The 27,758-nt window shown below is 47.3% G+C and overlaps 2 protein-coding genes across 2 annotated transcripts; one reads left to right on the forward strand and one right to left on the reverse strand.

Annotated features, from left to right (window-relative positions):
• Nucleotides 1-813, forward strand: PHETA1 (PH domain containing endocytic trafficking adaptor 1). The gene has a single exon (XM_015815446.1). The coding sequence runs from the start codon at nt 1-3 to the stop codon at nt 811-813; it is 813 nt and encodes a 270-aa protein (XP_015670932.1).
• A 1,786-nt stretch (nt 814-2,599) lies between these two features.
• CUX2 (cut like homeobox 2) lies at nt 2,600-27,758 on the reverse strand. Its single transcript, XM_015815424.1, has 21 exons — nt 27,711-27,758; nt 21,724-21,802; nt 17,559-17,675; nt 17,125-17,245; nt 16,430-16,506; nt 15,556-15,622; nt 14,731-14,779; nt 14,494-14,598; nt 13,757-13,948; nt 13,226-13,284; nt 12,901-12,949; nt 11,999-12,098; nt 11,223-11,395; nt 10,747-11,182; nt 10,075-10,176; nt 8,401-9,200; nt 8,163-8,322; nt 7,658-7,927; nt 6,720-6,908; nt 5,524-5,797; nt 2,600-4,716 (listed from the first exon to the last, which is right to left on the reverse strand). Exons 1-21 carry the CDS (start codon nt 27,744-27,746, stop codon nt 3,933-3,935), a joined length of 4,239 nt encoding a protein of 1,412 aa, XP_015670910.1. The 5' UTR covers nt 27,747-27,758; the 3' UTR covers nt 2,600-3,932.

Genomic DNA, 27,758 nt, shown 5'->3' on the forward strand with positions numbered 1-27,758 from the left:
ATGAAGCTGAACGAGAGGAGCCTCTCTTTCTACGCCACCTGTGCCTCTCCGGCTGACAACACCGGCTTCCTGCACAAGAAGGGCGAGCGCAACACGGCCTACCACCGGCGCTGGTTCGTGCTGAGGGGGAACATGCTCTTCTACTTCGAGGACCGGGAGAGCCGGGAGCCGGTGGGCGTCATCATTCTGGAGGGCTGCACGGTAGAGCTGTGCGAGGCCACCGAGGAGTTTGCCTTCGCCATCAAGTTCGACTGCCCCAAGTCCCGCACCTACGTGCTGGCGGCCGAGAGCCAGGCCGCCATGGAGCTCTGGGTCAAGGCGCTCTCCAGGGCCAGCTTTGGCTACCTGCGCCTGGTGGTGAGGGAGCTGGAGAAGCAGCTGGAGGAGATGCAGAAGGCCATCCCGGGCGCCCAGCCGGGGCCGAGACGGCGGCTGCTTTATCGGAAAAACAGAACGGCTCCCAATTTGGAACTGGCTGTTCTGCCGCGGGAGAAACCGGCCCTGCCCGTTTGCATCCCCGGGAAAGAGAACGGCTGCGCCTTGTGGAATAACTCGGAAGCCTCGGCCAGCTTGTCTCCTGCCTGCTCCGGCGGGGCCAAGAGCTACGATGGGGGGCTCAAGCCACCCCCGTTGCCCCCTCGGAGACGGTCCCTGCCGAGCGGCTCCTGCGGGACCAGCGGCCCGAACTCAGACAGCCCCTCGTCTCCAAGTGCGGTGTGTTTTTCCCGACTGCATGACTGGTATGGTCAGGAGATTGCTGAGTTGCAGAAGGCTTGGCTGGAGGGTCAGAAGGATAAGGACAGCAGCCTTTGAACCTTCCCCCCCCCCCCGATGGAGAGGCACCTCCTGGAAAAACTGAACTGGCTGAAAGGCAGCCACGCTTGGAAACCCACCAGCACCGTCCTCTTTGGCAGAGGCAGCTGCTGGGAACTTTGTCTTCGGTCTGCCGATAGCACCCTTCCGTGATTCATGGAAAAGTCGTGGCCGGTGCCAGCTCACATCCTCCCCCCCCTCCAGACACCCCCTCTCCTCAGCAGGCAATGCTTCCTAGTTCCTGGAGACCTCTACTGTTAAGGGATCACGATGAGATGTTGATGGAAATCAGACAAGGTTTTCCTCTGGAGACACTCACAGCCCCAGCGGGCAAAGTAACAGAAGTGAGCCGGGAGCCTCTTTCGATCCCTGGACGTGCAGAGGGTCATTTCAGGGAGGACATCTGCAGAAGAACTGGAGGACCATGGAAATGTTTGGGATTGGCTGGATGACTCCTCCAGGAGGACAGGAGAACATGTGATCCAGTTCAGCTAAAGGAGGAGAAGATCTCCACAAAAGATAATTGTGGGTGTGTAATGGGTAGTTCAAGAATGGGGACAAGATCAGGGGAGACCTCAAAACTGCTGCTCAGTCCCGAAGGCCTTTGGGTGGTCGCCATCCTGTAACCTAAACTCCCTCACAGGGTTGTTGGGAGGCTGGGAATCATCAGGGGGTGAGGTCCATGTATGCCCCCTTGGTCTTCTTGAAGGACAGGCGGGGTCTGTTCTTGCAGTCAAGAAACGGGGCAGCTGAAACAGGCTCCCTTTTAGCCTGCTTCTTCCAAAGCTGCCACACCGTCTCTCTCTACCTGACCCCTCGTAAGCATTTCCTTACCTGGAACAGGAATCTCTTCAGCCCCAACCTCACCGTTAACAATGGAGAGAGAGAAAATCTGTTTTCCCTGGAAAATTGGCTTTATTCCTTCTGCAGGACAGGAGTGGATAAAAGCAGCTGTTAACTAGGCGGCCCAAACCTTGAACGCAATAAACGGAGACATCAAGCCAAGTTGTTATAGAATGTCTGTATTTTCCTTTTTTAGCGGCGCTTTACAGAACGTAATAGGCCTTTTTCAGTATTTAACAAACTTCAGTCAATCTCGTAGAAATTGTTTCAAAGTACAGTACAGGAGCCTAGAAAAAAGGGGGGCCGACGCATCTCGCCGGCTTCAAATGCAGCCGGTCGCTTTCCAGGGTGGAGAACCAACACGTAAGTGCTTAGTTTAAAAAATAAAAATAAAAATCCTGTTCCACTAAAAGTAATTTTGAGCCTTTGGTGAAGAAGAATTCATGGACCCAACTCCACATTTCATTTGGATAGATAGAAGCTGAGTTTGTTCAGGGGGGTTCTAAGGTAAGTGAGACGTCCAGGTTTCCTTAGGTGAACTGGATGAAATAAGGAACATTAAACATATAAAATACTTTCAGTTCTGATAAAAATGCTCATAATGGGAGGGCAAAAACACATTTTTTGGGGTGTGGGGGAGTTGAGCGGCTTCTCTTTCCCTGTTTGTAAATGAGGTTCAAAAAGGTTTCATCCCATCTGGGGGAATAAATCAACAGCAGGCTGAAAAGCTTGAGATCACTCAACTTAGTTAAAAGCTGGAGAAGACCCGGCGGCCATGGGGGGTCTCTTCAAATTATGAAAACGTCTGGTGGAAAACTTCCCTCGAAGGAAGAAACCTGCTAGAGTTCTGGGACAGTCCCATCAGCTCTTATTCTAGTTTTGAGATAAAATCAAATGGGTGGGAATTATAAATAATCTGGGAACTGGGGCTATTTGCATCCTTCAGATCCTTCCTTCCTTCCTCCTGGCATGGAAGATGGATCCAGGCAAGGCCGTTGGAGAAGGATAAGGAGCTGGGCCTGGATTTAACTTTCACCTTTTCTCCAAGCTTTGACTAACATTGGTGGGTGAATTGCACAGGATGCTATTATTATTTATTAAACTTATTTGCCACTACTCTAGGGGGCAAACCTTTTATAGCCAGCATTTTCTATTCTGGTTTAGTGCTCCCTGTGGCAAATGTGTCAAAATATCTGCTTTCCTCCAAAGCTGAAATGTTGAGCTAAGGGACTATGTTTATGCTTTTAAAAAAAGTGTCGTAATTCTCTTTAAAGTCTTCCCTGGCGTAACAGACGGTTTGATTTAGCAAGTGCACCTTTTTGAAACAAAAGATGCTTTTTTCCCCTTTCAGTGGGAAAGAAAAACCCCTTTCTGGATGCCCCTTTGTAAAGGAGAGAAAGTCATTCTCTGGAATTGGGGTGCATCTTGTTCAACAAGGCTCTTGAAAACCTATTTCCATACAACAGCATGCAACACCTCTCTTTTTTTTCCTGTGTTGCCCCCAAAAGAAAGAAGGAAAATAAAATGAAGGGAACATACCACTTGGGCTAAATAGCAGACTCACGATGGCACCGCGGGTTCCAAATTTAGAGTCTTCGTGGACTATAAGACAAAGTTTCTTGACAGGTTGTCGTGACGTGACGTCTTACAGACAAAACGCAGAGTCTGCCAATCAAGTTTCGTAACATTTTGGTCAGTCTCATAGTGCTTCTTGATGGCTTGGATCAATGAGCCAAGGTTCGTATTTTTAAAAATTTAATTTTTTTTCTTTAATCTCATCCAGTGGCAAACTACAAGACTTTCAGTGGGCATTTAATGATACAACTGATACAGTTTATAGCTATCTTTTAATATCAAAGCAGCTTGAGCTGTTAATAAATTCCAAAGTTTCCTTTTATTAAAATATCTAAAAGAGGTCTATAAATATTACTTTAATATTTTTTTTCCCTTCTAAAAGTGTTCTCAGTTTGTTCCTGTGTGTCTGTTTTCACATTTAAAACCCCCCAAAGTCAGTTTTAGGTTACTTTCAGGAGCTAAGAAAGAGCAACAATCTCTCGGGTCCGACAAAATGCAGCTGTCTCTTTCTTAGACTTGATGAAATTAATAAAATATGTGTGTGTGTGTTCATATATATATATTTATAGATCTATTTTTTTTTCTATACACTCTGCTAGGACTCCCTGCTTTGTCCACACGTTCTGTGGAGTTTAGAACCCGGACAACATAATTTAGGTGTTCGGTTTTGATTATTTTCTTTTTTTTTTCCATTTAGCCCTTCAAAATTCCCACTCCAGAGTCTCCTCGCGATTGGCGGCTCTTTCTAGCCGGTGAATTATGCTGTTGAGATTAGCCATTTTCTCGTTCCGCCGCTGGATGTTCGTAGTCAGTTTTGCGCTGGGTGGCGCGGTGCCCATATCTGCGGCCGGACTGGCACTCTGCCCTTTGGTGGCTGCAGTGCTCACTGGCAAGGGGGAGATGGGAGCTGAGGAGGATGGGACGGGGGAGACGGACATCAGGAGTCCTGGCGAGGAGGAGGCGGATGGAGAGGTCAGAGAAACTTCTAGGCTGCAACGGGAGGATTCGGAGGTGGATTTATAGCTAACGGGATCCGAGGGGGACCTCTCGTGGCTGTCGGTCTCCCCGGAGTTATGGAAACTGGAATAATCGTGGCTCCCGGGCAGGTGTGCCTTGCTACGTAGGGTGCTGGCCCAGGTGAGGTTGGGAGCTTCGTGTGGGCTCACACGACTGGGGTCTTTGGGGTCTTCCCCAGGGCTGGATCTGGATACGGGCGCTTCCTCGCCTTCCAGACTACAGGAGTCTCTGCTGCTGACCCGGTCGTCTTTGTCGCCAGCATCCAGCTGCTCCTCCTTGATTTCAACCAGCGCTTTGACTTCTCCTTGGCACTCAGCATTTCTGAAGGTGGGTTTGTGGTCCTCCCCTTCCGAGTCAGGGCTCTGGGGCTGGGCCACCTTGGGCAAAGAGCCAGCAGGGGCCATGCTCTGCTCTGCGTCTGTGTCGTCCTGGCTTCCTTCCACCAGCATCTCTCGGCGCATCCTAGACCTGCCAAAGAAAAAGGCCATGGGGTTCTTGCATCCACAGGAGACCCCAAAACATCGGCAAGAAAGATAAACACTAGGCCAATGTAGCTCAGGAGGTTGAGTTGCCTCAACTCCTGGACTGGATTTGCACAACACAACTGAGCCCTCCGGGGAAAGACCAGTGGACTGTTTTCTTTTAACATGGCTCAGGCTTGGTTGCTTCTTTGTGGCTTAGCGTGTTTTGCTGGGTTGCCCATGATTCTGCGTTTGCAGCCAGAAAAATGATTTAATTTACTAGGCGTAAGTATGTTACGCAAACAAAGCCATTATATGGATATAGAAAAAAACACGGGTTTTTTCTGAAAGTTACAGGTTTTTATCAAGAGCAGAAAAATCTGAGGGCGAGGCCAAAATTGCAATGGTGAAAGCAATACTCTAGGAGCCTAGAAGATTTTGTGGTTTCCTTCACATCCAACCAGTGTGTAGTGCTGGGTGTGAACTGTCTGTGAGTCGTGAACTATCTGACCCAAAAGAAAGTCTGCTGCAAAGCTTAAAGACCCGGGAAGTGTGGTGGAAGGTAGTCTGGATTCCCAGGAGAGAGGGGCTGCTTTCCAGAGGGCAAAGAGGCAGCCAAGCATGAAGAATTGACGAGAGTTACAACGGCTCCTCTCTAACAGTTCCCAGAGTATATTTATAGTTCTGCAAATAGTTGCTTTAGTCTGGCAAGATTCTGTCTAAAGGTGAAGAAGGATAAAGGAAACTAAAGTAATTCCACGTGCCCTTCTTGGTTCTTGGGTTCTGACACAAGAGGTGGCACAAGGCTTTTTACCTGTAATTGTGGAACCAATTAATCACCGTGTTGGTCTTGAGGTTGAGCTGGAAGGAGAGCAGCTCGATGGTCTGCTGGGAGGGGTAGGGTTCCAGCTGATAGGCCCTCTTCAGGGTCTCCTTCTCCTCTGGAGCCAAGACCACCCTTGGCTTCTTGATCTGCAGGAGGCTGAGGTCTTGCAGCTGAAGGCTGGGACTGGGGCACTCGGAACGAGGGTTGGGAGACTCGCTGTCCGAGCCAGCGCTGATCAGCCCGTAACGACGCTTCAGATACGCTACAGATGGGAGAAAATCAGAGAAAGCCATGCATTCTGGGGGAAGTCACATCTTCACGTTTATAAATCCCAATCCGGCCGTGGCTTTCAAGACGTTGCCACAGATCCATGGAATACAGGTGGTGCTCAAGCCCAACATTTCTGTTGCTAAGTGAGACCTTTGTTAAGTGAATTTTGCCCCATTTTATGACTTTTCTTGCCACAGTTGTTAAGTGAGTCACTGCAGTGATTAAGTTAGTGACACAGTTGTTAAATGAATCTGGCTCCCCCATTGACTTGGCTGGTATGATCGCAAAAGGGGATCACGTGACCCCGGGACGCGACTGTCGTAAATATGAGTCAGTTGCCAAGCGTCTGAATTTTGATTACATGACCACGCACAGGCTGCAGTGGTTTTAAGTGCAAAACCCGGTCATAGTTCACTTTTTTTCAGTGCCGCTGTAACATTGAACGGTCACTAAATGAACTTGTAAGTCAAGGACTACTACTTGTAATCAGTAGCTGCTCACGGAAAGATAAAATCTACTTCACCAAAGGGAGGGAGGGAGGGAGGGAGGAAGAATACACCACTAAGCAGCTGAGTGCTAGAAGTTATAGGAAATTAATCATGGCAGGATGTGAGCTCGCTTGTAGACCAGTCATCACAAAATAATCACAAGGCCTGACAGACACCCCACGTAAGCAGCATCCCTTTTTGGCAAGCAAGAGACCCAAGGAAGTTATTGACACAACCTTGCCCTCTTGACCCTTCCCTTAAACAACTTAAAGGGGATCAACTAAGATTTGTAGGTGGGTGTAGCTCCACCACCTCAGGTAGTATCTCCAGAGGAGACGTGACACTCGACCCACTACAGGCTACCACACCCAACACATCTCTCTTTCCCGCTGCATGCCAGGAATGTGAGAAATGAGGGCGCCTCACCTTTCTTCTCCAACTTTTTCATGTCCCGGAGCTTGTCGACATTGTGGGGGTCATTCAGCCAGAGTTGCATGCGGACAAACGGCTCCCTTCCCTTAAGACTCAGCTTATGCCAAGGTTTGGGCCTTGAAAGGAGATCCGAGACTGACCCCTGCGTCAGGCCCAGGATGCTCTCTCCAAAAAGGCGCTGACCTAACCAGGGAGAGAAATTGGAAACTGAGATCGCAGCTTATGTGCGAAGATAAATTCGTCATTTTAATCAGGGAAGACATTCAAGCCCTTTAAAAGTTGGGGGTAAATTTGGTTTCTTTTTATACACAGTCTGGCCTCAGGCTTTTTCACTCTTCCAAAGGGCTGGGGAGAAGCAGACCGAGTTTGTCCTGCAGGAGTTAAAATTTTACTCCAGGCTAATTCCAACTGATAAGGAGAAGAATTCTACAATCAACACCCAGCCACAATGGTGAGGATCTCAATTTAAACCTCCAATTATTACCTGTTTCTCTGGAATGATAGAGCCTTCTCAGTCCCTGACCTAATTCCCATCATAATCCCTTTGGGAACATACTACAGAAATACAAATACGATTAGCGGTATCCCTGGAACGGAGAAACCCCTCAAGAGCTTTTAGTACATCCTCAGTGCTGGACCCCAACGTGTATTCTAATTAGATGGCCTCCTTCTGCCTGGCGCTTTTTAATTTAGTTATCTCCACCACACTAAATTGGCAGAGGAGAAGCTGCCATTAGGAGACTGCAAAATATGCATTACTCAAATTAAAGCAAATGGCTATGAAGTCCCCGATCCCTGAAATTTCTGGACAGGATAATGTCTGATCAAGTTCCTGGTGGAAACATCTTCTTGGCCTCCATCATAGAACAAGGCAATTCTCTTGGACACCCCCCCCAAGACTACTGGGAACAGGACCACCTGTTGCTTCATACCAAGATTATTGTCGGTTAAGACCTCCTTGACCTTCTTAGTGATGGAGTAAGTGTCCAACTCGGGGGACATAGCCACGATTTCCTGAATGCCAACCGAGTTGTGATGGTTGGGGCACATTTTGCCACTCAGCAAGGAGCCGGCTTTGCTTTCCGGCTGCTGGTTTTCTTTGCTGCTTTCCAGGGCAAGACTCAGGGGCTCCAGAGGACTTTTTTCTCGCTCAGAAGGACTGGCTGGCGGGGAAGGAGAAGACTGAGACTCTCCAGGGCTGGCTGTGAATGAAAAAAGAAAGAAGGGAGGGAGGGAGGAGCTGATGAGATCAAATAAGAATGATTATTATCCAATAATAATTGGAGAATTGGTTCCAAGATTGGAGAAGACCTCCACAGCCCTTGTGAGGACATCTTTGCAGCACCATAACTGATTTAACTAGCTAAAAGGCACTGCAGGAGAACAATAAATAGGGTGGCCAAAGGTTTGGGGGGTTGTGGCTGCCGAGCTGCCTACCCTGAGGCAGGCTGGCCTGCTGGCTGATGTTTTGGCCTAGCTGGTCGGAGAGCCAAAGTTGCATCCGGATAAACGGTTCCCGTCCCTTCTGGGTGAGCTTGCTCCACGGTTTAGGCCTGGACAACATGTCGCTCACGCTGCCTTGTGATAAGCCCAGCACCTGAAGGAGAGGAGAGAATGTTGACCTCCCTTCTCAAGCCAGCTAACCTGGCTTCCTCACGACTGACGATTGAGCTACCTTCTCCCCAAAGATGCGTTGGCAGATCCCGTTCTTGGCCAACTTCTCCTTGACTTGCCGTGTGAGTTCCAAGGTGTCCACTTCCTTGTACATGTACATCTCGTACTGCTCTGGGGTCAAGGGCGGGACGGTGGGCTTGAGAGTCCTCGGCACATAGGAGGGGTAGTAGGACAAGCGCCCGGTTCCTGGGGTGTCCGAGCCCACCCCTTCTGACTTTACTTCTAACACCCGATGGGGTTCATCTTCTGAGGTGGGCAAGTCCTCCTCGTTCAGACCAGAGTCCCCAGGTTCACCTCGTGGCCACACTCGGCCGTTGGCCATGCTGGAGTAGCTGGATGAGGAAGAGAGGGAGGGGGACACCGAGGTGAGAGGCCGGCTGAGGAGGTTCCTGTCGGAGGCCCAGTGCTGGTCAAAATAGGAGCCGGCGTCCCCAATCTCAGACTTGACCTTGCGGATGATGTTCTGCACAAAGGCTGCAGGGGAGAGCACCGCCAGAGGGGTCTGGGTCACACGGCTGCTGCTGCCGCTGCTGGTGTTGGGGCCCAGCCCACCCCCTTCTTCCTGCTTGATGTAGGCACGGACAATGTTCTGGCTGAAGGAGGGCAGAGGGGAGGGCTCGGCAGGGGAGGGCGTGGAGACGGGTTGGCCGGGGCTGCCGGATTCTATCTCAAGCAAGGCCTGTTGCTGAGCTTGCATCTCGCGGCGGGCCTGTTCCAGGATGTTCTTGATGGCGTCTTCGGAGTTGCTGGTGCTGACCCCATTGGTGGCCACCTGGGGCGTGGAGGTGCTCTTCGCCTCTCCTATGGAGCAGGGCAAAAGAGAGAAGAACGTGGGATGGAGTCCCACCAAGTTATCGTGAACCAAAATCAACAGGAGCTACTTCGTGGGAGCTACTCTGTGTCTGTGATGTCTTAGGATGAGACATGCGACCCCTGGGGTCAAGCACAGCCCTTTTTTGTTCTCCAGACAATTCTGTTCCTTTGGATGGACTACTGTGACTCTTACAACCCAACTTCAGATTCTGCAGACGATCTTTTCAAATGGGCAGAATCCACCGTTTCTGAAGCAGCCCAGACCACTGACTTCATTCATCTAATAATGCAATTGACTTTTCCCCATCATTTCAGTCAATTGAAATCATTTGCGAATTGATGCTGATGACGTAGGGGCGTCAATTACGCAAATGAAGTAAGAAGCTGTCAATTACGTCAATTTGAATTTAAGAGAATTTTGACTGGAAGGGACATACTCTCCCGTCCCCCCCCCATGGCCTTTTTTTGAGGTTTTATGGCCCATCTCTGCTTGTACACAGAATTATTTTCTGTTACTACTAACCCCAGGACAGGTTGCGGAATTCCTATATAAAAGGAATCAGCAGAGGGCAGCAGACGACACCTTAATTCCAACTGACTCAAGTAAAGGAAGTTAGTTATGGCAATGCTTAGAATATTTAAAGACTGGCTCTTACTTCATCAAGAGAGACGAAGTAAGAATTTATTTAAGGAAGAATTTAAAAATGCATCTGATTAAGGGCACAAAGACAACGGCCAAAGTTAAGAAGAACTTAAAGCACCCAAGTCTCATCTTCCAATCTGGGCAACGGCCCCTTAATTTTAAATTTCAGAGGGCAAGATGTACCCCAAAAAGCCTCCACCATCCCCATGGGCCCCTTACCTCCTTTCTGGGACTCAATCTCTTTCTTGGCCTGCTCTAAGATACTCTTGATGGCGTCATCTGAACCCGTTTCTGGAGTTCTAATCCTTGGTGTAATGCTTCCTGATCAAAGAGAGAGAATAGCAAAGACTATCATCTGCCCTGGAACAGCTCTATTCACTTAAAGTCAAGGAATTACGGACATCAGGGATCCTCTTTTTTTAAACGTGTGTGCATTTGGTGGGTCTCCAAAATCGAGCTGTATCCTACTTCAAGTCAATTAGTGGTAGCAGTATTATCTTAATTAAAACTCACTTAATTTGCAGAGGAGCTTCTTGTGTAACCATCTTTGAGCCTGGCTCAGTTCTAATCATATTATTGTTCTTCAACCTGCAGAATGCACACTGCCTTGAAGAGGGCCGGGCCAGGCCACAAGGGGCTCACCCGCGAACATTCGCACAGAGGAGAGAAAAGCCAGGTGCCCCAAGGAGACCAAAACTGAGGCTGACGTATCTCAACTGGCTGCTCTTGGCTTAGGAGATCACGGAGAAGGTAGGAAGGGAGGGAGAACTTGGGTTTCAGAGGAGGAGGAGGAGGAGGAGGAGGAATTGAACTTGTGCAAAATGGTTCCTGCCCCCCCAAGCGGCACCCATCACCTCCCACCCCAACGGGTTCCCCACCTGGACCACTCACCTCTCTGGCGCACCTGGATCGTTCTGAGCGCCAGGACGTTCTGCTCGTCGGAGAGGAACTGCTTCATCTTAATGAAGGGCTCTTTCCCTTTGACGGTCAGCTTGCGCCAAGGCTTGGGCCGGGCCAGGATCTCACTGACCGAGCCCTGTGAGAGGCCCAGGACGTAATGTCCAAAGACGCGTTGACCAATGTTGTGCTTCAGCAACTGCTCCTTCACCTGAAAAGCAATCTCCGCCGTGTCCAGTTGCTCCTCATCGGCTGAGCTGGGATTGCTGCCTTCCGACTGGTCACTTGGGGGGCTCCTGTCGTTGGCCAGGCCGGGGTTGGCGGGCAGCACCAGCCCTTTGGCAGCATAGAAGGCGGAGGGGAAGCTGCCCGTGCTGCTGTTCTCGCTCTTGTAGCCTGGGGGGCCCATCTGTGGTGGGGAGAGGGGAGTCTCAGGCTCGGGGTTCACCAGCACCTGGCCCCGAAGACACCAATGCACAGGTCCCCAGTACCTCCGGAGCCACCGTGGGGGCCAGCAGGGGCTGGAGGAGCGGAGGGGAGGTGGAGTCTTCCCTGGGGTTGTGCAGGAGCTGCTGGGGAGACGCGTAAGATTGCTCGGGGCCCATGGAGTCCTTCACCGATTCGTCTTCCGAGGGATCCTCCTCTAGAGACCAAAGAGAGGAACACACACACACCAACTATAGCTTCCCTGGACCATGCCGGATGAGGATGATGGGATCTGGAGAGCACTTGTTTATGGGCAGCTAGGAACATTGGACAGCCTGGGAAAGCCGGAGGAAGGAAGTGGTCCCCTCTCAGATGCCCACCCATGGTTTTTATAAGGAAGGTCCCATGGTTTATTGATTTAAGGCATTTTTACAGCTCTTTCAGCCAATTGGAGTGATTTATAGAAATACTGGACAATGCCCCAGGAGTGATGGGAATTGAAATCCAATGCATATCTTGGGAAGTCTCCTAGGGTTCAGAGCAGTGTTTCTCAGTTTTGACAACCGAAGATGTGTGGACTTCAACTGGCTGGGGAATTCTGGGAGTTGAAGTCCACCCATCTCCAGGTTGCCAAACTTGAGAAACACTGCTCTAAAATATCTGGAAAGGCCCCTGCCCCTGCCTTAAACCTTCCCTCCTGCAGCTTCCACAATTTTAACTGCTGAGGTTGAAGAAACACTGTTCTAGTCCATCCCCTTAACAGACAAGGACTCTCTGTCTTAACACATCTTTTTCCCCTTCAATCCGTTTGCCATCCTACCAGGGTTGGTGGTGAGGTTTTGTTTTTCCAAGAGATACTTCCGAGATGGGTAGAAGGAATCTTTTCCCAGAAAGAGTGTGTCGGAGGGTTTTGAGAGACTCTAAATACACAACAAAATAAGAGGTCTAAGGATTAGGATTCCTTCCTTCCTTTCATCCATTTTTGTTTTAAGTTCTGCCCTGGCCACCCGAAGCACCCATCAGCCAAAAATACTCTTATGCATAACGCAAAGATCATCAACAAAAATAACTCCATGAAAGCGGCAACTTGTTCCAGTCAACCCTAAAAATGTGGCAATTAGTTCAGCCATCTGACCGGGCACCACTTTCCTGTTTCTGCATAATGGCTGTGCAGAATTTCCTGTTCTTCCCGGCTTGGAGTACCATCTGGTGGAGTAGCAGGGGGTAAATGCAAGAAATCAACAAAGCCTCCAAATTACCAACTCAAGAATTGGAAGACTGGTGGATCCAAAGAGTTTAAATTAAAAAGATCCACGGAAGGACAGGGATCTTTCCCAGCAAGGATCGGCAAAACCTCAGGAATTATTTAGTCTGTATCCACCGAAAATACTTCTGAAGTGAGCAGGTTGCAGGCAAAAGTCTTCCCAATTCTTAATGACGGGGTCTATCTGAGAAGAAGACCCTAAAAGTCCTAGTCCTAATGATCTTTCTTTGTTTCTTTCTTTCTTTCTTTGTTTCTTTCTTTCTTTCTTTCTTTCTCTTTCTTTCTTTTTTTCTTTCTCTTTCTTTCTTTCTTTCTTCCTTCCTTCCTGTCCTTCCTTTCTCTCTCTCTCTCTCTCTTTCCTTCCTTCCTTCTTCTTGGTGCCTAGTGCACACTGCAGAATAACCTGATCGAGGCTGCAGCTAAGGTGTGTGCACCTGTCGGGAAGGTTTCCAACTTACCTGGGACAGGATGCAGTCAGAGGAGGCCAGCTTCATTGCTTTCAAAATGCTGCAGAAGAAAAGGGGGAAAATTAGGAGTTACAAAGAGCTAATGAATCCAGGTGATGGGACATCCTTGCCTGGACCACCTCGGATTTCCACTCCCACAGACAGATTCCCTGAATCCAGAGAGATCTCCTCTCCTTCTCCTGGGAATAGAGCTGAGAAAGGCCTGGCCATTTAGATCTAAGCTTTCTGAGGATGGACTGAGAATCTCGCAAGGTCAGCTGATAGCTCCTGCAGAGAGGTGGACCTTTGAGAGAACCCAAAGTGGGGGGGACCCTACCTCAGTTCTGTCTTGATCTCTTCGTAATCGGATTGAGCACGAAGTTTTTCTTCCAACTTCTAAAGAATATACAAGTGCAAATAGAGAGACACACAAATAGAAATGTTTAAAAATTCTTATTCAAAGGCAGAAGCTTATGGCCTGAAACAAATCTTAACACGAAAAGAAAGGCATGGCTCTCGTCCACATATTCCAAAATATATTGAACTGCTTAGCATATCATTAACTCAGCTCAAATATTATTCAAATGTTATGTATGTGCGCTATAGACAATGACACCTATTCGCAACACCCTGCATTCATCTTTAACCAAGTTATTGGACAAAGTATGTAATTGCTGATTTGACCTAGATTAAAACATATGGAAAATCCTTCCATCCCGTTTTAACCCTTGAAAAATTAATCCAACTCTCTTTCTCTTTTAGCTTTAGGGAGGCGAAGAGAAAGGTTTTAATTTAAATCACCCCACACCCAATTCTTGGGATTATGCCACAAAAATGCCACAAATAATGCCACAAAAATGATACCCACTTCGATGGCCTCATTTTTGGCTGCCAATTGCCGTTCTAGGTCTGCAATTTGATTGGCCGAAGAATCTTCCATTTCTTGCATGGAGTTTTGCAAATGTTGAATTTCCTTGAGAAGTCGGAGAACTTCCCGATCCTTGGCGGCGAGTGCTGCCTCTAGCCGTGGACCCGGACACAAAGAATAATTCACTTTATCCTGCAAAAAGAAGGCATCTCAAGGGAAAAATGTACTAATTCTGAGGATTTTTCTAGCTAGAAATAACAAGGACTACATCCCGGTTTGTATTAGGTCAATGCCAGACAGGCTATTTCACGCATCCTTATGAAAGACACATATCTGCACACCAAAACAGATCAGTTGGAGGCCCTCACTTCTTGCTAAGCCCTCACTAGAGTCATCTCCAACTTCAGAGGAGGCTTCAGCAGAAGATTCTGCTCTCTCAACAAGCAGGAGACCAATCTGGAGGCCTCATGTTATCTGCTCCTCTTCTAAAGCTGAAGTAGGTGCTGAAGGTAGACACAAGACTCTAGCAGCAAATGGGGGTCTCAGCTTAAGACTTGGAAGCCAACACCAAAACTAAATTGTTTCTCAACATTAGATTAGCCTGGTCTGCATCAAGCTGGTTGCAACCAGAATTCGTAGAGTGAGGAATCTGGAAATGGAAGATTTGTGCTTCTGGAAATTCCCGCGGGAGCCTGTTTTCCTCATTTGATTGATCAGGATCCCCTTCTGGTCCTCACCCCACTTGGTCCTTGGGGAGAACAGCAAGCCAAGCGAAGGGAGCTGTTTACAGAGGAAAGCTGTTCCCGCAGGCTGTCCACCTCCCTCTGGGCAGCCTCGGCTCTCTAGAAAAGAGAAGAATCAGAACCATCAGAACTTTGGGCTGAAACATCACACCAACCGTCCATTTCCCGAGTCTTTTAAGTCGTTTTCGTTGGTAAGTCAAAGCCCTCTCCCCACGACCGCCTGTCGCTCACCTGGTTGGCCTTTTCAAGATTTGTCATTATCATGGCCACTTCATCTGTCCTACGGCAAGAAGACAAGAGTTATGGTTGACTTCCAAAGCATCTACAAAGGAAACTAGGAGTAGATGCCACCATTTGTTTCTAAGAGGAAAAGAAGCATGAACCAAACAAAAGAGGTCCTCAGATTGTCATGGGAAAAGCCAACATCCAGAGATTCTGATCTGTCCTAGTTTAAGTTTCCAATAAATCTGGCTTCATGGTGACTTAAATGTCAGATAGTGGGGTGGTGGGAACTGCATGAACCTCAAAACTCCTGGGGCCTTTTTCTCCTTTTACTTTGAAAAAGGATGGAAACCAGCAGCCAAATGCCTGTCCACCCCAGTCCTCCTTCCATGCCTCCTCATTCAGCACATATGAGCCCCGGTCTTGATCAAAGTCAACGTTATTTCACGCCATGTGCCAGAAGGGTGCACACGACAGGATCAAAGTCCATCTGTTTTGGTAGGATATGATTAAGTGTTCTTAGCACCGTCACGTAGGAGAGAAGAGACCATTGGGGATCATAGTCATGGCGGAACATCAGTGAGGATGCTGGAAATATTTGGAAGCAGGAAGGAAGAAACCGAGCACACACACACACACATACACACAACGTTACGAACATTCCCCCCCCCAGCTTCTACAATTTCTTAAGCCTCTCTATTTGTGAAGGCCTTTTCAAGTGTTCATGAGAACTTTCTCCTACTTAGACACCAGGCAACCCTCACAACCTGACCGGGAGACATCAGGTGTAAGGACAAGCATATCTGACAAAACAGAACAAACAAACCAACTTACTTGGAAGCTGCCTCTTCGTCATATTTACATCGCAGGTCAACCAGCTCCGTCTGAGTGGCTTTTAGTGCTGGGCAGCAATGGGGAGAACATAAAAACAGAGAGTAAGAAATGTTCTTCTAGTGGACTGTGCTCAAAGAATATTACTCAGGGCTAGTAAATATTCAGTCATAAACTGGATAATTAGGGGGAAATGGAGACGTTTGTAGACCCATTGTCTCCACCAATTATCTCCAGGTCTTTCTCAACCCACTCAAGGCTTAGAATTGAGCAGAAGTCCTGCCAATGTGGCTACGGATCCTGGCATTTGCCAGGCACCATCCTGGTTAGCGTTGCTCCCTTTTAGGATCATGGATTGAGAGAGATTGTGAGCCTTATTCAAGTTAGTTGAGTTCAGTTAAGACCAACATTTCTGGATGAACTCAAAGGATATATTTCATTCATTAGGCAGCAGAAGTTTACATTTCCAGAATTTTTGAATACGAACACTCTCTTTCTCTCTTCCATGTGGGCTGACTCAACCAGTCTGAGTCAAATGCTAATTTCAGATAAGGGCTGGATATCATAAAAAAGAGAAGGATTTGAGAGACAGGAGGAAAGAGAGAGGTTGGCCATCACTCCAATGTCTGAGAGAAAATGCCAGACAACAAGAGAAGCAAAGAAAATTGGACTCAGCCCTTCGAGTGAAGACATGATCTTTCAACAGGTGCAAAAAAGCAGTTTTTTTTTCTTAAGAGCTAAATGGAGCAGAGAAAGTGCCATGCTGAGCTTTACAAAAGCCACGAACCCACCAAGAATTAACATGGCTCAGGAGAAAGCCGTGCGTGGCAAATGCTCCAGCAACTTCAGCTGTGTCTCCATTGATCTTTAAAAGTACCTGAATGCAGGACTTTGATCTTCTCTTCTGCTTCCCCCAGCCGGCTGGCCAAAGTGAACTGGGCTTCTTGAAGGCCCCTAAGACAAGAGATGCATCTCCTTGACTTGATGAGGCACCCACCTCCAGCCTGAGGTCCATCGAGGGAACCTCCCATTCTTCCCAATTTGTTTGCATAACTTGGCTGCTTTTGCAGAACATCTAGAGAACTTCCTCGATTTGAAAGAATTAAACGGAGAGGCCTGTCTAGAGATATACTTGAATTCTTTAAAAAGATAAGTTGGGTTTTGTTCACAAAGGAAACCTCTGAAAAGTACCCAACGTTGACAGATTTTGATTCATAGATTTTTTTTATGGTGTATGGTCGGGTCTCAATGGCAGCAAAAGAGCCTCATGAAATTGTAGAGGAATGGTCTTCCAAGACCTCTGAATCTCACTGAGGAAGGAGCAATGATTCTTACGTAGCATTGGTCCTTCCTTCTCAGGCCGCATAAATGTTGTTGCAAGGTAGACCATGGAGCTGAATCGACCTTTCTAGATCTTGGGAAAGGTAGAAGATGGGACCTGAAATTCAGGCTGGGATTAACCACCTCCTGCCCTCCTTTCCTCTTTATATATATATTTTTATATTTTCCTTTGAGGAGGACAACCCTCCTCTCTACCTCCCCATCCTCCCCTCCCGGCTCATACTCACGTACCTTTGCTTCTCCACCTCATTTCTCTGCAACAAGGAGTCGGTCAGCAACACTTTGCTGCCCAGCCCAGCAAGCTTGGCCTCTGAAACTGCCAGTCCACAAGGGAGGGCTCCTTCTTTTTGCTCTGGGGGGGGGGGAAAGAGGAAATATACATCAGCAACAGGATCGGTCTAAGCTAGACCCCGGTCTCAGCTAGCTCTCCTTGCTGTCTGCCTCCTTCAGATCATTCCAGCTGTGGGCCACTGGCCCCGGATCTGCCAGGCTTACAGAATGACAAAACCCGTCCCTGCACTTCCAAGCACAGCCTTGAAGCACCGATGGGCCCTGACTTGAGACTCTCGGGGGTTTTCCCCCGAACTTCTCCCTGTACTGCAGCAACTTGCCTTGGAGTTGGCTGCTTGATGCCGGCAGTGGAAGAACTAGGACCATTTGGGTACCTTTGGGGAACAGCGGCTCCTTCTTCCAGGGCCTGTTCAGCTCCTTCAACGGGGGTTTCTCGGGGCCGAGGCAGTGAAGGGGCTGGTGCCGCCCTTCAAGGGTGGGCTCAGGGTCTGCTGGAGGGAAGAGGAGAAAGGCAGAGGTGACCTTGGAGGCTCTGCAGAAGGCGCCCTCCATGCACCTTCCCAAAAAAAGGGGGGGACAACATTGATGCCGTGTTCCTTCAGAGGAGGAAGCCATTCGCTCAGCCCAGACCTCCAGAGGGAGAGAGAGAAAATAGATGATTAGATACGATAGATAGATAGATAGATAGATAGATAGATAGATAGATAGATAGATAGATAGATAGATAGATAGATAGATAGATAGATGAGAGAGAGAGAGAGAGAGAATCCCTCCAAAAGGATTTTAAGTCCTCGCTGTACAAAACGTTTGTGTGTTATTCAGTCTCCCTGGTCCTATTAAGGGGGACACGGTGGTGATGGGACTTCAGACTCTCAACAAGCCTAGGCTGCTATTTTCTCAAACATTTTTGCCACCCCCGAAATAGAACATCCCCAACACTGGGATGTTCTTCGCATTGAACCAGAGTCGCATGCTTCATTTCTCTCTTGCAATCCGAGGCCTCAGCCTAGAATAATGGTGGGAAAATTTCCCACGGGGGTCAGAGTTGATAAGCCAGGTCCGGAAACCCAATCTTGAGGGGATGGATGGCTTTCCCCCACCCCATTGACCCTGACCTGAAAAGAAACGGAAAAAGAAGCGAGAAACCAGCCCCATTTTTTCACATTTATTAAAAATGATCCAGGCTTGTAAATTAATTTGTTTGTGTCGTACAATGGCAGTGCAGATGGACTCATTAGCATGCACACAACAAATAATTAAGGATGCATTTTTTAGCTGGCCTTCCTAATGGGGTTTGCTGGGTTAATTATGTCAGTGCATAATTACCTTGGTCTGGGAGGCGTTCGGGAGCCCCTCCCCAGCCAGGCATGCTGGCTAATGCTGGTGGGCTGCCCTGGGAGAGGAAGGGGCCTCTTTGAAACACACCTCCTTACTCTGCTCTCTGCCCACCACTGCCTAAGCAAACAGGCATTATCGGCAAAACGTGCCGTTGGATGGAAACAGTGGCATTGAGGGGCCCTGCCAGAGCAGACGTTCCCGAAGGCTGGCACGGAAGGAATTTCGGAACGTGGCTCTCTTAGCCACGGACAAGCTCTGTCCCTGGTTCCCTCCCTCCAGCTTTTAACCTAAAGCGTGGCAGCGGATGAGAAGGGTTGTGTGAAAAAAAAAACAAAAAACAGTAAAAAGATGTCATCTTCCTCACAGCTACGGATTTAATCATATGCATCGCAGATTGAGCAGAGTAATCAATCAAATCTGTTTTAAATCAATGCAGAGTTCTTAATGAGAGGAGAGCTTTGCCCAAACCTAGGGGTGGGGGGAATCAGCCAAATATACAGCAAACCCATTTTTGTAAAGCTGAGCCTCGGACGTCTGGCTGGGCAGCCACTGTGGACCTCTGCAGCACAAAGATGCAGGATCGTTCGACCATTCAAGGTGACAGGATCTAAATCAGGGGTGTCCAACCTTGGCCACTTTTAAGACTTGTGGACTTCAATCCCAGCATAGCCGGCTGGGGAATTCTGGGAGTTGAAGTCCACAAGTCTTAAAGTGGCCAAGGTGGGACACCTCTGATCTAAATACTGCCTAGTTCTTCTAAATGTTTCAGCCTTTGTCTGAGCTTGGTCTGATGCTCGGGGGTGCCTGTTCAAACGGCGAGCCCCCAACAGAGGGTTCAGGGGGTGAAAGGTGTGCCGAGAAGTGGAGACCACAAATCCAGAGTGAATAAAAGGGCAGTTGTGTCTCTTGCCAAGAGCCCCCTTGTGGATTTATCAGCCGCAGTGGTGGGTCATCAGTAGGGAACATGGAGCGTAGCTGGTCTTGGAGCTGTGCAGAAAATAAAGCCCAGCTCACTTTACAGCTGCTAATAACATCTCAGAGCTAAGATAATGATAAGGACCATTAAACCACACGCTTCAAGGTGCAACTGATGAGGAGGGATTCAACCGCCAGGTCTTCCGGAGACGGAAGGAGCAGTTTTGACTTGAGGACAGAGCAAAGGTCCAGCCTTTCTCAGTTAGGGGGTCGCAAGCAGCCGTAGCAGGGCCAACGGTGAGGACGTGAAGACGAATCTTCCCAGTTGAGGTCACTGGCAGCTGGCTTCTCCCAACTGGATGTCCTTGGAAACCCTAGAACGTCCAGTTCCAGAACTGCAGCAGACCAAGAGATTCGGACTGAAATTCGTGTTCAATCCAGAAAGCCCACCTGGCGGCTTTGGGCCAGTTCCCATTTTCTAAGATCTCAGCAGTTTATTAGGAGGAGAGCAAAATCTTGGAAGGAGGGGAAATGGGAATGGTTCTTTTTATTTCCCCCAACTGTAGCCACAACAGGTTCCCAGTTCAGCTGTCCAAGAGACAAACTGGACTCCACTGGGAGTCTTAAAATACCCTCTCTGCTTTCTGCCTCTGCCTGCAGCCGGCCACAATCTGTAGCTGCCTCCCATTAAGAAATGTCTGCGTACGTCGTCTGTGGTTAAGGCAGCTCCAGCCACCGCCTGCCCTGAGCAACTGTGGTTCCTGAGAGGGTCTCCTTCCAAACACACCCAGGACAGGAACTCAAAGTGTGGGTCACTCTCTGCACCCAGGAGGCAGATCTTCCCACAGGCAACCAGGACACAAACAGACATGCCCACCCAGGCTCTCTGTGCCTGGCCCAGGAGATGCCCTAATGAAGCCATTCGCACGGGGGCAGTTGCTAATGTCCGGACAAGCAAGAATCCATCTCTAGGAGGTCTCAGCTGTCTTCACTGTGATTGTGTTGACTGAAAGAACCTGCTGGTTCAGATCCAAAGTTGCATCTTCCGTTTGCAATTTTGGGGACTCTTAGAAGCAGGATTGAAGCTACACATCTTGTGGTCAACCTCCAACACCGGCCATTTGGAGGAATCCAGCGTCTTCTTTGGACATTTCACTTAACAGCTAAAAAGAGCTCATTTTATCAAGCCTAAGGGGTTTATCCAGCCATACGTAGACGCTGGCAAACTCCCCAAATTTCCAACTTGAAATCCCAGGAAGCTCCATTCCACCTCCTGTGTAAAGTATTTAGGTTTCCCTCACATGCACAGCCCGATCCTTACTTAGCAAACTATTCCCCCCCCCCCGCTGCGTTCCCGTCGAGAGGGAGCGATGCATGCCAAAGACAATGAAGAAATCAGTTGTCGCTGCCACATGAGTTAAAATGAGACTTAAATCAATCCATTCTCAACAATGACTTTAATTATGCTTTTAACATGATTTTACTGCTTCCTCTCCACCCTCCCTCTCCTCTCCATGTCCAACAGAGAGGCACGCCTCGCCCGCTTCCCCACGCCACATCTGGGTGAACAATATCAGAAAAAATTATGATATTTTCCCCCCTTCCTGTAATTACAGACGCACAATCCCGGGCTCAGTGTATCAAAACACTTGCTGAGCATCACACTTTTTCCCGGGTGAGATTTGCACAGACAGAAGCCATTCAAGCTTCAATAGGAAGACAAAAGGGAGGAGGAGGAGGAGGAGGAAGAAAGAAAGAAAGAAAGAAAGAAAGAAAGAAAGAAAGAAAGAAAGAAAGAAAGAGAAAGAAAGAAAGAAAGAAAGAAAGAAAGAAAGAAAGAAAGAAAGAAAGAAAGAAAGAAAGAAAGAAAGAAAGAAAGAAAGAAAGAAGGGCATGTACAAATCACCCCAGTAAGCCCAACTGGAATTAAAGTATGTATCAGATATTAGAACATGCAGGCATTTTTGCTGATTAAACAGAGGAACTCAGTCGGACTATGGCTACAACTCTGTTGTGGTCTAGAAACCCTGGAAGGTTAGGCGCCCCTCTGCTCTCCACCATTCCATTCCTAAGAGGGTCCGGTGCAACAAAGCTATTTTCAGGCCACAAGAGCCTGGGAGTGCTTTTCTCACTGGAGATTGAATCCCAGACCAGGAGTCACAAGTGTTCAGGGCCACCTTCCTCATATCCCTAAAGTTCTTGACTAGACCAAGAGTGCCTCCGAGGAGCGCAGTGCACATCGACCCTTTCCCAGCCTGCCAGAAGAAGGAGACCCAGCGTCCCTACCTGGTGCTTTGATTAACTGCTTGTAAACACTCAGGAACGCTGCCTCGGCTTCCTTGGTCCGTTTGCTGAGAGCGACCACCTGAGGGAAACATAAAAACAGGACCACAGTTGAGAAACCAGGGAGAGAAAGGGCACCAGCAGAATAAAAGCTGCACCTGGTTTGGGGAATCAACAAGGAAAAGTTGCGTAAAATTAGGAGATACCTCCAAGGTCCCTTCCAACTTTATTATTATTATTATTATTATTATTATTATTATTATTATTATTATTATTATTATTATTATTATTATTATTATTATTATTATTATTATTATTATTATTATTATTATTTGCAATTGCACATGTTCCCCTAGGAATCCAACCTCAACCTCAGCAAAGCTCTGGAAGGAAGGAAGGAAGGAAGGAAGGAAGGAAGGAAGGAAGGAAGGAAGGATAGATGAGACAAGGAAGGAAGGAAGGAAGGAAGGAAGGAAGGAAGGAAGGAAGGAAGGAAGGAAGGAGAGATGAGACAAGGAAGGAAGGAAGGAAGCGTTCTCCCACCCCCAACCCCTTAATCTTAAAAGGAAAAAAAAAAGAGATTGCAAATCTTTCACCCAAGACTGAATCTAAATTGCTTGTCATTCAGAGGGGACGCATCAGGCATTTACAATTCTCCAGTCACCACATCAAACTGCCTTTGCTGCCTCCCTCCCATTCCTGCTGGGCATTGCCTAACCTTAAGCATTCATGCATGTTTCTTTCGTTCTTTACATTTTCAGATGGAACAGAAATGTCAGCAAGGAATTCGTAGTCAGTTTCCACAAACCCAGAATTGGCCTAAAGCAGAAGCTTCTATTCTGGTTTGGTCGAAGTTATGAAACAGAGGAAGCAGATCCTCCAATACATTCATTTTTGGAAGTCCAGAAAGTGTGGTTCCAAAATTGTGAAGGCAAACTTGGAGGAATGATAATTTGATAGCTGGAGAAATGGAAAGATGGTTGGATCAGATATTAAGATGAGGAGGGACAGAATCCACCTGTTTTGGTGATGCCAACTGATCCTAGACTTGCCCGTTGTGGCTCCCGGACACCCCAATTTGAAGATGCCCCTCAACAGTCTTGAGGATTCTCATCCCTGCTCTGGAAACAGGCCTAAGTCCAAGAATTCTGGGAGTTGAAGTCCACAAGTTGTAAAGTTGCCAAGGTTGGAGAGCCTGGCTTAGATGCTGGAAGAACGGCCTGGTGGGACCAAGTAAACCAACGAGACCCCAAAACTCCATCCTGGGTCCAGCTCCAGGTGTTTCATCACCTGTCCAATGAAGCCAAAGGGAAAGGAGCTTCCGGAGAGGGAAGCCAGGTAAACTGAGGAACCAACACGAGCCCACAAAGTGACACATCCCTGGCTCCCGCTCAGAGTTTGCTCAAGTCAGTCCTGGAAAAGGCAGCCCAACACCCCCAAGAACACCGAGTACAGCCAGCCAGCCCACCCACCCACCGAGGGATGCTTGCGCAGGTCCATCTGTTTCTAGCCCTTGTGCAGAGAAGATCTGAGAGGTTGGTCAAGCGGAGAGGATCAGCATGGGGGTGAATGTAGCCCACTCCCAAATATTCTGTCCTTGCTCCCCGGAATCTGAACCCCCTCCCCCCCAGTCTCCTCTGACTTTTAAACATCTACAACCTATCCTTAACTTTTTCCTTCTCTGCATGTTTCTTTCTCTCTGCCTTGCACACACTCGACTCAAGGTGAGAGAAAACACAACTGCGCACCGCAACCACACAAGATTGATGAATTACATTTCTGCTCCGGGTCTTTTCCATGGCTGGTGATTTTCCAGCAAAGCAATTATCACCATAGAATACATAATGGCCTAATTAATTACTACTGTCAGACCGGCCTCTATGCTATGATTATACCTTATCAAGGCGACTCTCTCTCTCTCTCTCTCTCTCTCTCTCTCTCTCTCTCTCTCTCTCTCTCTCTCTCTCTCTCTCTCTCTTTTAAAGCAACACTGAGAAGCAAAAAATATTATTGCAATGGACAGGTTTTGTTTTTTGTTTTTTTTTAAAGTTGCCTTCTGCCTCTGCCTCTCCTTCCTCCTGCCTTCAATCTTTCTGTTGATATTTTGCCTAGGTTTATACACAAACAGCTCAAAAATGCAACACTGCATTTAAATGTAATTGCAACTGATGATATGCTTGAACAATACGCTGGCTTTTCTCTTTTCCAAACAACCCAGTTAGATATTTTAATTCAAATGGCCACTTCATAATAACAGCAGCAGCAACAACAACACAACAGGAACGCTCCCTAAGTTCTATTTTTGCCCGTGATTGTTCTTGTAAGGCCTCCTCGGTGGTGGTGCCAACTTTGCAGACCCCTGACGAGGCCCTGATTCAAGAGATTCCCAGCATCACAAATGGACAGATGCCCCATAGCTGGTCCTTCCTTCTTTCCCTCCCTCCCTCCATGGATGACGTCCTTAACTAAAGAAAAGCAGCAAAATTGCACATGGGAGTGCCATGGAGCCTTCTCTAATTCTGCTGAGGGCACAGGAGGATTGCAAGATAGAAGGCATACCTGGAGGAATAAGGATGCTTTCCCCCCCCCCAAAAAAAAGCATTTAGTGCAGTGAGAAAGTTGTTGTTTATTACACGTATTTCTTCTAGGCAACGGGTTTATAAGCAACTTTTGATTGTGGAGATAACAAGCCAATTCTTCAAAGAAATAAAAAAAAACCTTCCCAGAATTTTGATTCAGCATTACAGTGTTACGCTGGCTTCGAACCTGTCTTATAAAAAAATAAGTTGAACTAAATAAAGTTGGGGGAAAACACAGGCTCCAACCCTTCTGGTATCAGCAACATCTTGACATGTCTTGATAGCAATCTCTCCCAGATTAAACCCTGATGGCGGTGTAAAGACTGAACGTTCCCCCTCAAAAGTGAGAAATTTGAAAAATATAGGGCAAAATACAAGCCGAGCCTAACTCCCATTAAGAAAGGAAAAATAAACCGAAGTGGAAACATCGAAAAGACCATTCAAAGGAAGTCCGTGCATGATTCCCAAAGCAAAGAAGAGAAACGGAGCAGCGGATGATTTAAAGGAGAAGAGGAGGAGGGGAAAAAAGAGTTTTAATAATTTACACAGCCAAGATGCTGCTGCTGCTGAACGAAAGGGAGCTGCTGCTGGCCATCCATTTTGTCATCCTACTTCCTGACAGACACGATAATGCTGTGGAAAAGGCTTTTTTCTCACCCTCCCCAGGGATGTTCATCTCATTGGAACTTTTTCAACAAAGCCCTTCTCCCTTGTGCCACGGGGGCACCTGGTTCCCCTCTCTTCCACCCCTCGGTGGGAACATCAGCTGGGGTCAAGGAAGAGGTCTCCAGCAAGGTCTCCCACCAGTATAAAGGGGGCCTCGGTCACAGGATGCAGGGCCCTCCTCCAAAAGCTCCTGGCCCCTCCAAATCACTGATCAATTGTGACTCTTGGGGAGCTGCTGGGGAGCATGGGTTTCAAACTCTGACACTGCCCATTGACGCATTTTCTCGCCCCGAGGAGGACTCAAGGTTGAGGTGTAGGACTCGGTCCAATTACAGCCCTGTGGTTCTATCTAGGAAAGAACTAAAAGGCGAAGAGAACGATGGGAATAAATGGGGTGCCCCTGAGATCACCTTTCCATAAAGCCCGACAGGTAGATAAGGGTTGGTTTTTATTTTAAGAGAATGATGTAAAATGCGCAGGGATGAAAGAGGGATTTCTTCAGAACTACAGCCATCGGTGGCCCAAATTGTGTTGACTGTCTCACACTCCCTTTTTGTTAAAAAAAACAACAGCCAACTAGCTCCCAAAGATGCCCTGGTATTCTGAAACTGGGGACTCTGCTCCTCTGGATCTGTGGCCGGTCTCTCCATTTTTTACATGGGTCCTGTGGGGCCTTTTTTTTTTTTTTTCCAAGTTAGCACTTTTGCATTGTTTTAATAATGGCTTTTTAGCATATGGCTTGGTGCTGTTTTACGTTTGTAATTACTGCATTATGTAAATTATGCTTTTAATGGTTGTTTTTAATTAAGCTGTTTGTTTTGCATTCTTTTGACCATTCGCCATTCTGTGGTGGAAGAGCCGGGGATAAATCCAAGAAATAAATATGCAAGGAAGCAGTTCTGGAGTCCTGAATTGGGAGAGAAAGCAGATTCTTGAAACTCAGCTAGTTGAGGATGAAGTGGTCCAGTGGCTGAGAATCTGGATATTTGAAACGGTCTCAGGATGTGAGAGCGAGAGAAACAGAGAGCTTTTTCCAGATTACTTGCCTTTTCTCCCTTAATTTATTATCTCAAAACTACTTTTTTCTCAGCAACTGAGAAGCAGGAGAAATTAGCTGACCCAGACATGGTTCTTTTGACTTCTTGCGCCATTATCAAGTCAATGTTTCACCCACATTTTCACGTAAGGAAACTTTTAATTTAGATATTTTCATCCCTCCAAGAAGAGGAGGAGGAGGAAGAGAGAGAGAGAGAGAGAGAGAGAGAGAGAAAAGGGGGAAAAAAAGGAAGTTTCAAATAATGACTGTAATAAATGAAGGTAATTAATTGTAGTTTGTTCCTTAACTGTCTAGTCAGCTTAATTTTACCTTTTCATCTAATAATGAGAAAATAATTTTTGTGCTCTGAGGGTTAATGATATGTAACTGCAAGAGCTGCTAATTGCATGTTGCAAACTATTCATCAGAATCCCCATCTGTGCTACTTGATTATGTTTGCTAAATTATTGCTTTGAATTATCTTTCATAAAGCAACTTTTGTAATTAGCAAGGCTCTGGCTCTGCTCTTTTTGCCGTCTGAAAGAAAGAAAGAAAGAAAAAAAACCCAAACCAAAGAAAAGAAAAAATGAACTTCGGCCATTTCAATCTGTTGTGGCTCCCCTTCCATCACCAGCAGGCTTTTGTCTTCTCTGGGATGGAAGAATTAAACTTGGGGTCTTATTTATCGAAATCAGGATATGAAAAAAAGGCTGTGTGCCTCTCCTGCCCTTCACACAGTGGCCCTTCACACAGTCCAAGGGAGAAGGTTTTGGCCCCAAGGGCCCCACAAGCTCTAACTAGCCAATTCCCAAGGTTAACCTCAGAGACCGAGCACTGATGATGTTATCTGGTTGGGTAAATAAACATCTGCAAGAACACAACAGTTCCCAGGAAAGGCTCAGACCATCCCCGGTCACTGACCAGGATGAACAGGTCAGGGCTGCATCACAAAATGGTGGCCTACTTCTCTTTCTCCAAGAAAATCATTCTTGGCTCTTGATGTTCATATAAATCCATTTTCTCTTCTTCTCCCAGGAGATCTACAGACTAAGCTGAATGCCCAATTTAGTCCATTCTTCATAAAAACGAAACCGATTCATCCATTGTTCGGCTGAGCCATCTCTGATTTTGCATTATTTCCATACAGAAAGACCGTTTTTCACTGGTAGGTAGCTTCAAACATTCAGCCCAATCTCTCCATCATAGACCTTGAGGGTATAATTTCACAATGCAGATTCTGCTGATTATATAAAGTGGCCTTAAGGTTTGAATAGATGAAATGCAGGGGTGGGGGTGGGGAACCACATATCTACATCCTGTACATCTAATCTGCTTGAAATCCATATTATAATCCTTCAGAAACTTGATGCTTGAAATAATGAAAAAATGCCATGGAAGTTGTAAGACCGCAATACAAAATGTCCTTCAACGTGCTTAGGGACAGGTGATCCCTCCTTTTCATTCTCTCAATAACTTGGTGAGGAAGGTCAGGGTTGAGATAAAGGGAGCCCCCCCCCGGCTCCAAATATCTGCAAATATCACAACTTTTGTTCAGATCTACAGCAGGATCTACTTGTATTTTGAACAAGAGCTTCCATGTTTCATTACATTTGCTCTCTTTCTCAATTTGGAGTCCCCAGTTTGGTTCACAAATTTTTCTACCCACGGTAAGAAAACAAAAAGGTACCTTGTTACTGGTCTCTTCTTACCTCTGCCTGGAAACTTTTTAAGACAGGAGCCACCATATCACGAACCTC

Source organism: Protobothrops mucrosquamatus, unplaced genomic scaffold (assembly GCF_001527695.2).
Source record: "Protobothrops mucrosquamatus isolate PMUCROS unplaced genomic scaffold, P.Mucros_1.0 scaffold342, whole genome shotgun sequence".
In the NCBI taxonomy this organism is placed as follows: domain Eukaryota; kingdom Metazoa; phylum Chordata; class Lepidosauria; order Squamata; family Viperidae; genus Protobothrops; species Protobothrops mucrosquamatus.

Coding starts and splice junctions, on each gene's coding strand:
- PHETA1 (XM_015815446.1), top strand. CDS start 1: ATGAAGCTGAACGAGAGGAGCCTCTCTTTCTACGCCACCTGTGCCTCT.
- CUX2 (XM_015815424.1), bottom strand. CDS start 27,746: ATGGTGGCTCCTGTCTTAAAAAGTTTCCAGGCAGAG. Junction 13,285..13,756: donor CCAAAAATGAGGCCATCGAA/GTGGGTATCATT, acceptor TATATTCTTTAG/AAGTTGGAAGAAAAACTTCG. Junction 9,201..10,074: donor GATTGAGTCCCAGAAAGGAG/GTAAGGGGCCCA, acceptor CCTGCTCCATAG/GAGAGGCGAAGAGCACCTCC.